The sequence below is a fragment of the Mandrillus leucophaeus genome, unplaced genomic scaffold (genome assembly GCF_000951045.1).
Source record: "Mandrillus leucophaeus isolate KB7577 unplaced genomic scaffold, Mleu.le_1.0 Scaffold401, whole genome shotgun sequence".
Classification (NCBI taxonomy): domain Eukaryota; kingdom Metazoa; phylum Chordata; class Mammalia; order Primates; family Cercopithecidae; genus Mandrillus; species Mandrillus leucophaeus.
Genome location: NW_012104266.1, coordinates 18880 through 33566, shown reverse-complemented (window position 1 = coordinate 33566; position 14687 = coordinate 18880). Strand labels below are relative to the sequence as shown.

The 14687-nt window shown below is 38.6% G+C and overlaps 1 protein-coding gene across 1 annotated transcript in view; it reads right to left on the bottom strand.

Moving 5' to 3' along the window:
• EDA (ectodysplasin A) overlaps positions 1 to 14458 on the bottom strand; it is a 101973-nt gene extending 87515 nt beyond the window's left edge. The window contains exon 1 of the mRNA XM_011992004.1: positions 14353 to 14458. Coding sequence (XP_011847394.1) covers positions 14353 to 14458 — 106 coding nt within the window. The remainder of the gene's footprint in view (positions 1 to 14352) is intronic.
• Between the last annotated feature and the right edge of the window lie 229 nt (positions 14459 to 14687).

The following is a 14687-nucleotide window of genomic DNA, read 5'->3' as shown; positions in this document are numbered from 1 at the left end:
TTGGTTTTTCTTATAATCTCTTATTTCTTTGACATTCCCAAACCAATAAACCATTACAAACCATTTTTCTGTATTCAACTTTTATGATAAATAATACTTTACATTTGTACATCACTTTACAGTTTGCATAGCATTTGCACAGACATCAATTCATTTTATCTTTACAGCAATCAGTGAAATGACATGAAGGCTAACTAGCTCCAAATTAGAGGACGAGTGAGTGAGGGAGCTCAGGACTTCAACCCAGATCAGGTTTGGTTCAATCTTCAACATTTACTTGTACAGTTTTGATCAATAATTTATATTCATAAATAATATTGTTAAGGTCCTATAGATTCTGATATATATATATATCTGGCATCAGGAATTATTAAACTGTGTCCTGAGTCATTTTTATGTTTAGCATATTTGATTGTTATTCAATTCTTTAAAAATCCATATGAAATATTTTAGAATACATTGCATAATCTTTAAGATGGCATTTATAGAGTTGGCTTGAACACTATACCTCAGATTTCTTTCTAATTACAATGCTATATAGTCCTCACCTAATAGAATTATGCACAGTTTAACACCTTGTTTCCTTGGCTCCATATAAGGAGTTCCACAGAAATGAGTTTTCTGGGTAATTAAGGTCTACTTCATTAACAGCAAACTTTGAAACTTGATAGAAATCTTTGTAAAGTGTTTTGAGATTTCCCTGTCTTCTCATGCTAGATACAGCTGTCTATTGAGGACTAAGAATCACCATGAAGATCCCATTCTGGACCATATACTGAGATGTTCAGTATATAGGGAAGTTTGAACACCTACGTTAATGGTTCCAATGTTGAGCAGCACTTTATGTTTTCTAGGTGTTTTAGCATTTATTATCCTTTTTGATCATCACAATCCTGTGAGATAAGCAGGATAACTTCTTTTCAACTATGAAATAGCTAAGAGATTGAGGTGCTTGAAAAAAAAAAAAAGCATTCACATTCATTCGACTTATAACCTGAGAAATAAATGGATTGGTACTACTCTCATTTTATAGTAAATACTAATAATTACCAATTATTGAGCACATGTCATGTGCCTGCAATGGTTTAGGCATTTTACTTTATCTCTAGTCCTTATAAAATCTTATCAAAGGAAGTATCATTACTATCATCATATAATGAGAAAAGTTAGCCTGAGAGAGGTTACATGACTTGGCCAAGGCCACAAAGCTAAAAGTAGTAGAGCTAGGATTTGTGTGATTTTAATTCCTATGCTCTTCCCTTACCCCAAGCTGTCTCAGAGAGAAACTAAGAGTCAGAAACTTGGTATTAACTGAATTTTTTCTTTCTTTCTTTTCCATTTTGAGACAGGTCCTCACTTTGTTGCCCAAGTTCGAGTGCAGTGGTGCAGTCATAGCTCACTGCAGCCTCAAACTCCTGGGCTCAAGTGATCCTCCTGCCTCAACCTCTCAAGTAGCTGGGACTACACGCGTGCACCACCCAGCCTGGCTAATTTTTAAAAAAAAATTTTTGAGATAGGGGTCTTGCTATGTTCCCAGGCTGGTCTCAAGTTCCTAGTCTCAAGAGATCCTCCTGCCTTGGTCTCCCAAAGTACTGGGAATATGGGTGTGAGCCACCACACCTGGCCTTGTGCTTTTTTCTTTCTTATGTGTGTATTTCATCCATGTACTAGGAACTTTACTACATTAAATATGGGCCTTGCTTCTGATAGCTTCTGAATTTTGCATACTATGCTACAGGGTGGGAAGAATGAATTAGACTCAAAATGCTGAAATGAAACTTGAAAGTAACCTCCGAGGCAAAATATGTGCACCACAAATATGCCTTTCTCCTTTAAATAGGTTATAACGTAAACTTACGTTTTTAAAGAGTTTGGGAGATGATGTATAAAAATAACATAGTATACAAACCAATAACTTTGTGACTCATGAAAAATGTTTTTTTGTGTAATCTGAAATATAAAATTCCACTTTTGGAAGTATACAATTCATACTTTATAATCTGATCATTTCAACGCAGTTTATTTTTTAAAGAGATGAAATACATCTGAAATTCAAGAAGAGAATTAAATTGCTGTATTTACAATAACTGAACATCCTCTCAGGAGATACTGTGAAGCTATCATGAGAAACACATTCTTTTTCCATTTCCTTTTAAAGAAATCATATTTCTAAACAGATTAGGATCGAAACATAGCAAATTACCAAGTCAATCTTCTTCCCACTCTTCTGGCACAATGTAAGATAATGAGGTGCTGAATTTCATCTACACAGATGACACTACTAACTTTCTGGCAGCAGGCCAGGCCCACGACTTGTTTTGCTATAGGGAGAATAGATCTGCACAAAGACTTCTTCTTTCCAGTATACCATGTGACAAAGAGCATAGGTTGATTAGACCTCTGGTTTGCACTATATAGAATTCAGCATGACTAGATCCTAAACAAGTGACTTAATACATCAGAGTACTAGGTTCATTAAAGGAGCTACATACTGGAAGCAGTGGTAAAATGCAGCCAAGATTCATAAGCCTACAGCAAAGCATCCTTGGTACTTCACCATTACAAATTAGCATTTGTAAACATGTTAATTACATAGGACCTATGTTCTCTAAGTCAGCTTAGAGTCTTACACAAGGAAGAAGGTAGGATCAATCATTGCTTCTAAATGACATCAAGGTACTAAGTGTATTTTGCTACCTTGCACCAGATATTGGTAGAGTAGAAGATGAGAGAAATTAAAACGGCTACCAGTGTTAAGAACCATTATACATGGCTTACATTTTATATTTATTAACAAGGAAGAATTGTGCTTGCCTTGCTAACATTTATTTCTGTGTATGGAGGCTAGCGGAGAGAAATAGTGAGGTAGGGAAGATGCTAAGATAATTTGGGATTGAAAGGCCACTTATTAAGTACCTGAATGGGCATTTGAAGGCCCCCTTAGGCTGTTTTGACCTCTTTTCACATTTTCTCTGCCCAACGGTTTTGGCTTTTTCTCAGCCCTTATTCCAAGCCTCATGCCAAGACGAAAGCCAGCAAACCTAGGGGATTGGTTAGCTTTGTACTTGCTTTTCCCTTTGTTAGAAATGGGTTGTCTACCTTTCTTCATCAAAGTCCCATTCACCTTCCAAAACATAAAATTGTCACCCAATTCTCATATATGCATGCCTAGTATGTGCCAGCCATTATGCACTTCTCCTCAGAGATGTATTTAATGTATTTGGTTGACCATTCTGTGGTTCCCTCGTCTATGCTCCCATTGCAGTCTTATCATACCTCTATATAAGTACTTACCTATCACCTTTGTGAATTACTTATAAGATTTTCTCTTTTCTGAAGGCTGTGGGCTTCCAGAGCTTAAAAAACCCCATATTTTATGCATCTTTATGTCCCTGTGTGTAATATAACACAGTGCCTTCCACATAATAGATGCTTAATGAATCTCTAGTTATTACTCTATTCTCCTCCTCTCTTTTGTTTATATTTGCTATTTTCTAATTCCTCATCTGGTTTCATCATGAACCCTTCTGCCCCAACTACTGTACTAAAACTGCTCTCACCAGCATTGTCAACAACATATTTCATACTGAATAAGGCATCCTCTTTCCACTGGGCATGTTGAATTGGTAAGATGTAAGTCTAGAGCTTCTAGTAGCTATTTTTGTCACCTCATAGCGAGAACCTACATGAAGAATGAGGCCAATACAAAGGAAAGCAGAGCTGAGAAAGTCCTGATGATATCATTTAAGCCCCAAGGTTAAGCCATGTTTTAAGCCAGCTTCATCAAGGACTTTGCAGTTAAATGAGCCAATAAATCCTCCCCCTCCTTCTTTTTTAAAATCTTAAGCCAATTTAGGCCAGCTATCTGTCACTTGTAACTGAGAGAGTCCTAATGTAGCTAATTATCTCCATATCTATATTTTCAGCCCAGCTATCTCTCTTGAGCTTCAGATACATATCTCAGACTGCTTGCAGGTTTCTCCTCCTTGAATTTCCCACTGGTACCTGAAACTCAACCTGTCCAAAACCACACATCTTCTTCCCTTGATCATTATCTCAGTGACTAGTATAGTACCTTGTCAGAAATCTGGGTGGCTTCCTTGACTCTTTTATTTCTCCCTTCAATCAAAACACCAAGTCCTATTTTTTCTACCTATGAACTCAATCTATCTACTTCTGTCTTTATTGCTGTTACTCTAATTCAGCCACTGTCATTCCTTTTGTGTATCATTACAGCAATCTCCTCCCTTCTTTGTCTTCATTATGCCCTCTCCAGTCCATTATTTTCTATCCACTTTAACCACTTTTTAAATTATATTCTTATAAATTACAGTTACACATGTTATTGTAACAAATCAAACATATAGAACTACATAAAGAACCACTTAATAATTATTCCCTTCCCATCCAACCCTCTTCCACCCAAGGTAATCGATATTCACTGTTTGATGCTTCCCCTTCCTACATCTGTTCCTATGTGTGTATACATACACACACACACACACACACACACACACACACACATACACCTGTACATATTTATAAAATATTTTATATGTTTACATATAAAATAAAAAATATATGTTAAAAACTTTCTCTATGAAAATGCAGTCATATTATACACATTACTCAAACTCACATTTTTAACCCTAGCAATAGAACATGGCTACTTCAGATCCCTACATAGAACTACATAGAACTCATTCCTTTTAATAGTAATATTACTATTATTATTACATTGAATGATAATATATATAATATTCAATAGTATGTCTATGTCATAGTTTATTTGACCATTTTCTTATTCATAGATATTAGAGTAATCCCTCCTTTTGGCAACAAAACACTGATATAATAAATACCCTTTTATGTATGACCTATATACTAGAATTCTCAATTTTTTTTTTTTTTTGAGATTGAGTCTCGCTCTTTCGCCCAGGCTGCAGTGGTGCAATCTCGGCTCACTGCAACCTCCACCTCCCGGGTACAAGCAATTCTCCTGCCTCAGCCTCCCTAGTAGCTGGGATTACAGGCCATGCCACCACACCCGGCTAATTTTTGCATTTTAGTAGAGGCGGGGTTTCACCATGTTAGCCAGGCTGGTCTTGAACTCCTGACCTCAGGTGATCCACCTGCCTCGGCCTCCCAAAGTGTTGGGATTACAGGCATGAGCCACTGCACCCAGCTGAATTCTCATTTTTGTAGGATAGATTCCCAAGACAGCGAATGCTGGATCACAGGTATCCTAATGTTTAACTTTACTAGAGAGATTAAGATCCAAAATGGTTGTAACAATTTACATTCTTTCCAGCAATATATGAGTTTTTCCACCTCCTAATTATAATAGGATGTTAATGTATTATAAAATTGTTGCTAATGTATTTAGGTAATGAGTAGAAAATGGCATATCATGCCCCTTTTATTTATTTTTATTTTTTAATTGTTATTTTTTTTGAGACACAGTCTTGTACTGTCACCCAGGCTAGAGTGCAGAGGCTCAATCACAGCTCACTGCAGCCTTGAACTCCTGGGCTCAAGCAATCCTCCCACCGTAGCCTCCCATGTAGCTGGGACTACAGGTTCATGCCACCACAATTCGCTAATTAAAAAAAAAAATTTGTAGAGATGCAGTCTCACTATGTTGTCCAGACTGGTTTCAAATTCCTGGCCTCAAGCCATCCTCCCACCTTGGCCTCCCAAAGTGCTGGGATTACAGGTGTAAGCCACCGTGTCCAGACTATTTTTAAAATTAAATTTTATCTGTTTATTTTAAATTTGTAGAACATGCACATGTTCAACTAGTCAACTCCCTCCCCACCTCAGCCCCAAACACTCAGTTTTCTTCCTCAGAGCAACCATGATGACCAGTTACAGATTTATCATATTTAATGGGTTCCTAAATAATGGATATGTATTTCCAATTCTCTGCTATTATAAATAGTACAGCAAAGAATATCTTCATTGATAAATGACTTCCAGTGTGTCAGTATATCTATAAATAGAAGTGGAATTGCTGGATTACAGTATGTGTGTTTAGCATTTGAAGATATTTGCCATATAATCTATTCTTGACATTGATCCTGTACTTCCCCATTGTCTTTAGGATAGTTTCTAAATTCCATAAAATGGATTCCAAAGCTCTGCGTGATTTGACCCCTCTTGGCCAGCTCATTTATTATCATTTTCCCTTTAGATCTTTACACTACAACCTTACAAACTTCTTTCAGTTCCTTAAATGAGCCATGCTCCCTCTTTACTCTAAGCCTTCCAACATGTATATTCTCTCTGCCTGGTGCACACTTCCCTCAAATCTTCATTTGGCTAACTATAGCATCCATCAGTTTGCAGCTCAGATGTTACACTTATTAGGAGACATTCCCTGTCCTCCCAAGTCTAGATCAGGTGCCAATGTGTCCCATAGCACCCTCTGCTTACCCCATTATATGACTCACTACACTGTACTGAAATCATCCACTGTGAGTTTGATTAGGGTAGGGTCTTATCTTGTTCACTACTGTGCCCCTAGTGTCTGGAAGGATGATCAAGAAACATTGATTTAACAACTAGTTTGGTACTTAAACATTTACTGAATGAATGAGTTTTTTTTTTTTAAAAAGGAAGCTGTAGTAGTTCCTTATCTTTGAGACTGAAGAGGCCCTACAGGTCAAGGAGAAGAATCTAGAGTAAGGCAGGGTTGTGTAAGTAATACACTACAGAGCCAACAGGTGCCTTCTGACCACACAGCTATATCTGCCTGTGATATTTTGAGGAGCCATACAGAAGTGAGCTAGCAGTTCACCACTCAGCCAACAGATTAACCTTCTTAGCCTTCACTTCATGAAACCATTTGCTTGCACTTAATCCTTATTGAGCATTCTCAGCGATGCTAATGAAAAGGCTCATTGACCATCCAAATTGAAACCCTTAGTATTTAATCATTTAGACATCATCTGATTGGCTAAAACTAGCCTAGCTATTATCATTATATTATAGAAGTCAGGAATAGTTAGTAACAAGTTATATTAGAGTTGGCAGGAAACAATTCAACCATCTATTCTAGTAGTTCAACATCTTTTCTTATTCTAATATATCTGAAGGACATGATGTGTTCTCATCAGTAATAGTACCTTCCTCAGTATAGTTTTCTTAATGGGGTGTAGAGTGGTCAAAATTCCCAGGAGTATGCATGCTTCGAAAAAACTCCTTATATGCTTTTGGATCTCTTACACTCCAGTTGAGAATCACTGATTCTAGTTTAACCGTTTAGAATAAACTAAGATCAGAGAAGTGAAGTAAGACTTTCCTAAGGTCATCCTGCCACTATAACTACTAATGGCAGAGCTGGAATTAGAATCTAGATCTCCTGGCTTAGAGTTCACCAATTTCCCTAATATTGAGAAAAAAATAACTAGAAGGAACTTTAGAGAGACTGAGTAGACAGGAAGGACCTTTAGAGAACATCAGGTCAGGTGGGCCTGTCACCTCCTTTAGGCAAGTGAGATATTCCTCAAAGATGTCTTAACTTTATAAGTACTATTGTAGCAGGGCAGGGAGTAGGGAGGGCATGTTCACATTATACCTTTCCTGATTCTGTATTGCTCATATTTGTTATAATATATGTATTATTTTTGTGATTTAAAAAATCCCATAAACATTTTAAGCATCTTAATCTTTAACCTCTATACCCAGTTCAATTTAGGCCTTACATACTAAGTACAGGAGTTTGGCAGCTATACCAATTACAGAACCTGGTACAATGTCTTACAAGTAGTTGGTTTTCTAAAAATGCTTGTTAACCAAGTGTTAGTGGTGATGGCCTGTTGAGAACATTTACTGCAGGGCTAGTTCCATCAATGAAAATACAGCTTTAAAGGATATTCTGGAGTATGAGCAAGCTAAGATATTTTAGCTTACTTAATGTCTTATTTGATATAAAGCCACTCTCCAGAGTGTTCTGCTGTGGGCACTTAAGCTGTTGGCATCCACTACCAGCAGGCAACCTTGGGGATTCTACATCTGAAATCAATGATCCTCTTTGAGTCCACACACATGGTAAGCCTTCAAAAGCTTTACTTTTGTCTTGTGAACAAGCCCCTGAAACTCCATCAGCTCTCAAAATGATTTTACTCTCTCATTTGATAATCCACAGTAATGGCTCTCTGAAAGCAATAAATACAAGAACAATACTAAAATGAGGGCAATTCTTAATTCTAGCTAACATTTGTACAGGCAGAAAGTCTGTTTTCTTTGACATCATAGACTCTCATGTTCATCTGTATCAATTTAATAGTAGCTATGCCCCATTCCATTGTTATTTTTAAAAATTGAAGTACAGAGGATATATTTCAATCTTGTTTTTCCCTCTGCTCTTTGATAATAGTAGAAAAGAATATTAAGTTTTTTGATATGTCCAAAAGTAAACTACAAGGAAGAGAAATTTCTAAGGGATACTAACAAAAAGGATTACATATATACAGCCAGCCAGCCAGAGTGAGATAGTGCCACAGAGCAATGTACAGATGTGATCATTTGCTGTGATGAGGTAGGCCATAGTGTGAGGCTTGGAGTCTTCTTCCTATGGGCCTGGAGAGCATGAGTGAGAACAAAAATGGGCAATTTGGCTGATAGAGAGCATTTTTGAAGAAATTATAATCGTTGTCCATAAATTAGGGAAGGTGAATGCCCCAAATGCCTGGCAGACCATACTAGTATGTTCATTTTCCAGAGAGAGCATAGTAATAGCACTTAATAATTTTCGAAGTATCTTTGCAGGCCAGGTGCAGTGGGTCATGCCTGTAATCCCAGCACTTTGGGAGGCTGAGGAGTGTGGATCACTTGAAGTCAGGAGTTCGAGATCAGCCTGGCCAACAAGGTGAAACCCTGTCTCTACTAAAATATAAAAGTTAGCCAGGTGTGGTGGCTGGTGCCTGTAACCCCAGCTACTTGGGAGGCTGAGGCAGGAGAATTGCTTGAACCCAGGAGGCGGAGACTGCAGTGAACTGAGATCGTGCCACTGCACTCCAGCCTGGATGACAGAGCGAGATTCCCTCTCAAAAATAAAATAAAATAAAAAGGAGGTACTTTTGCAGATATTAACACTTTTGATAAATATAACAACTCTATGAGGTAAGCGGGGCTAATTATCCCCATTTTAAGGACAAGAAAATTGAAGCTTAGAGGTATGTGACTTCTCCAAGATCACATGGTTGGTAAGGTGGCAGTGACATCAAGATTGGGATCAAGAAACTGCAGCTCAGTCTAGTACCTTTTCTATTACACCATGCTGCACTTTCATTCTCTTACCAGGACAGAAACATGGAAGGCAGGCGGGTGTGGAGAGATATTAAGATTTTTATTAACTCCTGAAAACTCTCCTTTTGGAAGAGAACAGATGTTTTTACAATAATATTTGTGAAATATGGAAACTACCTCCTTGGGAATTCTGGATCCATTTTACCTGATTCTAAGGCCTCATGACCTCCCAAATACATTCTACATTTCATTCTAACTAGAAAATAAAGTTCTGTGGATTTCTGGAGTGCTGTGCAAGAGATGACCAAACAAGCCACCTGGAGCTATTATTACTTCAGAAACACATCACAAAGATAAGACACAGCAGGAAATCCTGGCACAGATTTCTAAACTATTGTGACTCAATACCCACAATGAAAGTATCATACTTTCTTTGAAGAACAACCACCACCAAAGGCCTCAAATAATTAGTACAAATAAACTTAAATGATCTGAAATACTTCCGGCCAACTCAAGTCAGTGAATTCAAGGAAGAAATGTAGTAAAGAAAACGAAATTCACTTCTTTTCTAAGAGTTGAAACTAACCGTGTGTTTGGGACTCCTGCTTAGCTAGCCAATGCCTTCATTTATAAAGTAATTTGAATGGAGAAACTGAGATGAGCCTAGTCATTCTTGAATGGTGAGTCAGAAAGATTGTATATACCCTGGATATTGCCACTGGCTTTCTTTTTAAAAGGCAAGATAGACTATGCATATGCTATGCCTCTAATCAACTAGTTTAATAGTCTGATGAAAAGAGGAGAATAGGCTTCTGCAGCCTGATTTATTCTTGGTAAACCTATGCAGGCTCCTAAGGATCACTACATCCCTTCCTTTTCCAAGAGTTAATGAACCATTTATTAAAATTTTTTTCTCCCACAGCGATTTGTGGAGATCATTAAGCTTAATATCTATAGTTCCTAGAAAGAAAGTCTAGGCTGGGTGCAGTGGCTTACGCCTGTAATCCCAACACTTTGGGAGGCTGAGGTAGGCGGATCACGCAACGTCAGAAATTCGAGACCAGCCTGGCCAACATAGTGAAACCCAGTCTCTACTAAAAATACAAAAATTAGCTGGGTGTTGTGGCGGGCACCTGTAAAAAGCATTTGTTAAATGATGAATGACCAAACAAATGAAGTTGGGTCTAGACTTTCTTCTTCCTTTTTGACGGAGTCTCACTCTGTTGCCTAGGCTGAAGTGCAGTGGCACGATCTTGGCTCACTGCAACCTCTGCCTCTTGGGCTCAAGCAATTCTCCCATCTCAGCCTCTGGAGTAGCTGGGACTACAGGTGTGTGCCACAGTGACCCATTACTTATTTATTTTTATGTATTTTTGGTAGAGACGGGGTTTCACCATGTTGCCCAGGCTGGTCATGAACTTCTCCCATGTTCTTAACTCTTCAAGGTAAATGACTTGTTCTTTGACACTTGTGAGGCAAACCTGAGCTTAGATAGCTAAATTTTTATTATAATATATCAAGTAATTTGTGAATTTAGAATCAACACCTGATAGGATTTTTAAAAAAATCTCTTGGCATAGATTTTTTTTGGCCTTAACTCACCCCAATATGACTTACCTATCCCATCCTACCTCTTATCTGTTCAGAGCAGTTTCCAGACTGACTTGCTTCTTCAATGAGAAGTCCTTTATTTGTACAAAAGAGAGATATCTCATTGTCATGATACACAGTGATGTATAGTGTAGACTTATATATCCACTTGGCTGTCTAATAGCTACCTCAAATTTAACAAGCCTAACTAAACTCTCCCCATATTCCTTTACACATGTCTCCCCTTTTCTTCCCCATCTCAGAAATGACAATTCTACTTGTTTAGTTCCTTAAGTCCAAAACCTTGGGGTCACTGATGCCTCTTCTCTGTCTGTCATATCTCTTATCTAATCAATCTGAAAATCCTTCAGCCATTCCTTCAAAATCTCTCTAGAATCTGACCACTTCTCCCTACCCACACTGCTTCTATCCTGGTCTAAGCCACCATCATCTCTTGCCTGGATTATGGTAATACTCTCCTAAAGATTCTTCCTGCTTGTATCCTTTCTTCCTGCACCTATTTTCAATACAGCAGCCAGAGGAATGCTATTAAAACATACATCAGATCCTGTCATTCCTCTGCTCAAAATCCTCCAATGGTCCTCCATCTCATGCAGAATAAAAGCCAGAGTCCTTACCTTGGCCAACAAGGCTCTAGATTGGATTTTGCTTTCTGACCTCATCTCCTTCCCTCTTCCTCTTCTTACTCTGCTCCCAGCCACACTGATCTTTCTGGAACATACCAAACATTCTTCTGCTTCAGAGCCTTTGAATTTTGTTTCTTTTTTCCCCAGACATTTGCATAGCTCTTACTTCATTTCATTCAGGTTTCTTCCCAACTGTTCCCTTATCAGAGACACCTTCCTTGATCACCTTACAGCATACCCCATCACTGTCTCTCCCTGTTGCTCAGCTATATTTTTCTTCATACCACTTGTCAAATTTAACCAACTTTATTGTCTCTTTATGCTGGAAGTAAATCACTTTGAGGGCAACAGGAAATATTTATTGAGGGTCTACTAGGTGCCAAGTTTGTTTCTAGGCAGTGGGGATATTAAAAACATATCCTTATCAAATGTTTATTCAAGTATTATATAAGCTGCTGTATTTACTTAGTAAATATTTGATGAGTGTATAGAATAAATATAGTATACATTCAGCAGAGTAACAAGAATGGTTCAAAGGAAAAGGAGATTTGGATTGACTTATCACTCTTTAACTCATTGGCGCACCTGCCACATCTAAAGAAATGGTTCTCCAGACCACTAGGTGAAAAGTTGGAAATCTAATAAAATTCAAGGACCCCCAGGCATTTTCTACTCCTAACTTTAAGGGACTCTTAGATTCCTCCAAGCTATACTGATTAAAGAAAAATGCCTGGATTGCATGAGAAACTTGGCATTGGCATCAATAGACTAGAGTCTAGTGACTGACTATAGTATCAGATCAGGAGGGAAATAGATAAGAAGTGCTAAAAATTAATAAGAGAGGCTTTGACCTTGACCAGAGAGAAAACTGTTTTGTATCAGGAAAGAATAAACACTCTAAGGAAGACCAGTATCGGAGATGTTGGTAGCCGGATTTGGATAAAGCAGTTTTGGGGAAAGGAGGAAATTACCTTCTTTAAGAGAAAACTTGGGAGGTTAGATGAAGAGGTAAACCTTAGAAGCCATAAGACTTTCCACTCAGACAGGGAGGGAAGACCACGCTCACTATAGAAGGTGATATTGCTCTTACCACCTGTCTCCTCTCTTCCTTCGCAACCAGGGATTATGAAAAGTTTGATGGCTGTGGGAGCAGCCTCAAGGGAAAAGCCAAAGGTGGAGAGACTTACATGTATCAGAGGGTGAGATGATTAGGAGAGGAAAGAGACCATGCTTCTCAGCTCCCTGCTTCCACATAGCCAGAAGACTTCTAGGAAACTGGCTACAAGTAGTAGGTGAATAATGGGTAACTTTTACTTCAGGGACTGCATTTCTTAGGCTTGAATTGGTCATCAATTGTATGTAAAATGACTGCTCTAGAGAATGGTCCCAGTGGTCCAGTTCTCCATTCAAAGGCTCAATGCTGTTGCCATCTCCACTGACTAGAAAACCCTATCTTACTGCTCTGACTCTTTTTTTCTTTTTGTATTATTATGGGGTCCTTGTTCTGAGCTCTTTCTCAGATTTCAGCCATTTATACTTCTTCTTGCCCCTACTGACAAAGTCCTGGCTCCATCTCTTTAATAGCTCCTGCCTTCTAAAACTGATTTCATCATTGGCCCTTACTCACATCAACAAATGTCAGTTTAAAAATTTCATTTTCATCTGTATAAAGTCATATTGCTTTGTAACCCTCCAGACACATATTATTGGCAGATGTAGCCAGACACATACTGTCTTTGAATCCAGATGCCTTTGCAGCAGCCCAGAGCTATGTATTCTACAAACCCCTGTGCCCAAAGGGGTAGCATTATGTCAACTGACAGAGTGATGCTGAAATATCAGAGCAATTCAAAGACCCTGCCCAGGAGCTAGTTCAACATTTTCTTATGCCCCACAGAATGCATTGCTAGTTAATTCAAAGCTATTACACCCAGAACAGGGATGGTTTCCATTGATACTTCACTGCCTAGCTGAAGGGGCAGTCAACATCATCAACTTACATAACAAACACCAACAATGTTCCAGATAGTAGGCTAGATTCTAGGATTATACAAAGAGAAATGAAATCTCTGCCCACAAGAGACTTATAAACTAGTTCTAGAAGGTCTAGTTCAGATTTGGGCATGGTAGTGGATACCAACATTGATAAAATTATCATTGGAATTAGCACATCATGTAAGTGCTAGCAGGGTACAACACTGTCAATTCCAAGAATAGGACCAAATCCTCCTGGTGACCTTAATAGGTGCGGGACATCTCCGGGAGAGATGAGGTCCTTACAGAGGGTGATCTTGAGAGATACAAATGCTACCATTGGCTCTCAGACATACTGAGAAAGGACTGAAGGTATCTGGAGTTGGAGGAGGGAGGATCCTTGTTTGTTAGTTCTATGTTAAAGAACTGATTGTTAGGTTAGGCTGCAGAAATAGTCTATGACCTTGGGTCTATGGAGAGTATATAAGATCATAAAGCACACTTGAAAAGGTAGGTTTTTTTTTTTTTTTTTTTTTTTTTTGAGATGGGGTCTCACTCTGCCACCCAGGTTGGAGTGCAGTGGCGCAGTCTCAGCTCACTGCAACCTCTACCTCCCAGTGTCAAGCGATTCTCCTTCCTCAGCCTCCCAAGTAGCTGGAGCCAGTCCCGGCTAATTTTTTTCTTGTATTTTTAGTAGATACAGGGTTTCACCATGTTGGTCAGGCTGGTTTTGAATTCCTCACCTCAAGTGATTCGCCCCCCTGGGCCTCCCAAAGTGCTAGGATTACAGGCAAGAGTCACTGTGCCCTACAGAGAAGGTAGTTCTTAAAAGGATACTTTTACTAACAGATAATTCAGAAATGATAAAGGATCAGCTGAATAGACTTACCATCTGCTCCTTCATTGCTTTTGCTTCTTTTATTGCGGCGAACACGCCTACTTTCTTCTTCAGAGTATGGCCTTTCATCAGGGAAGAAGAAATTCAATAGGGCCATCTGTAAAAATTACAAGTACATTAGTCAAAGGTTGGCCCCACTCAGTCATAGCCAACATAAAAAACCAGCTTTCCATAGACAGTCTACCTGTACCTTAAGTTTGATGTGTCTAAAGCCTGAGCCCATCTTCCCCTCCACTGTACAAACCATTTTATTTTTGATACCATTATTATTCTAATCATGTAGGCATGAAATTTTGGTTAATTTCTGAATCCCGTTTCTTCCACCC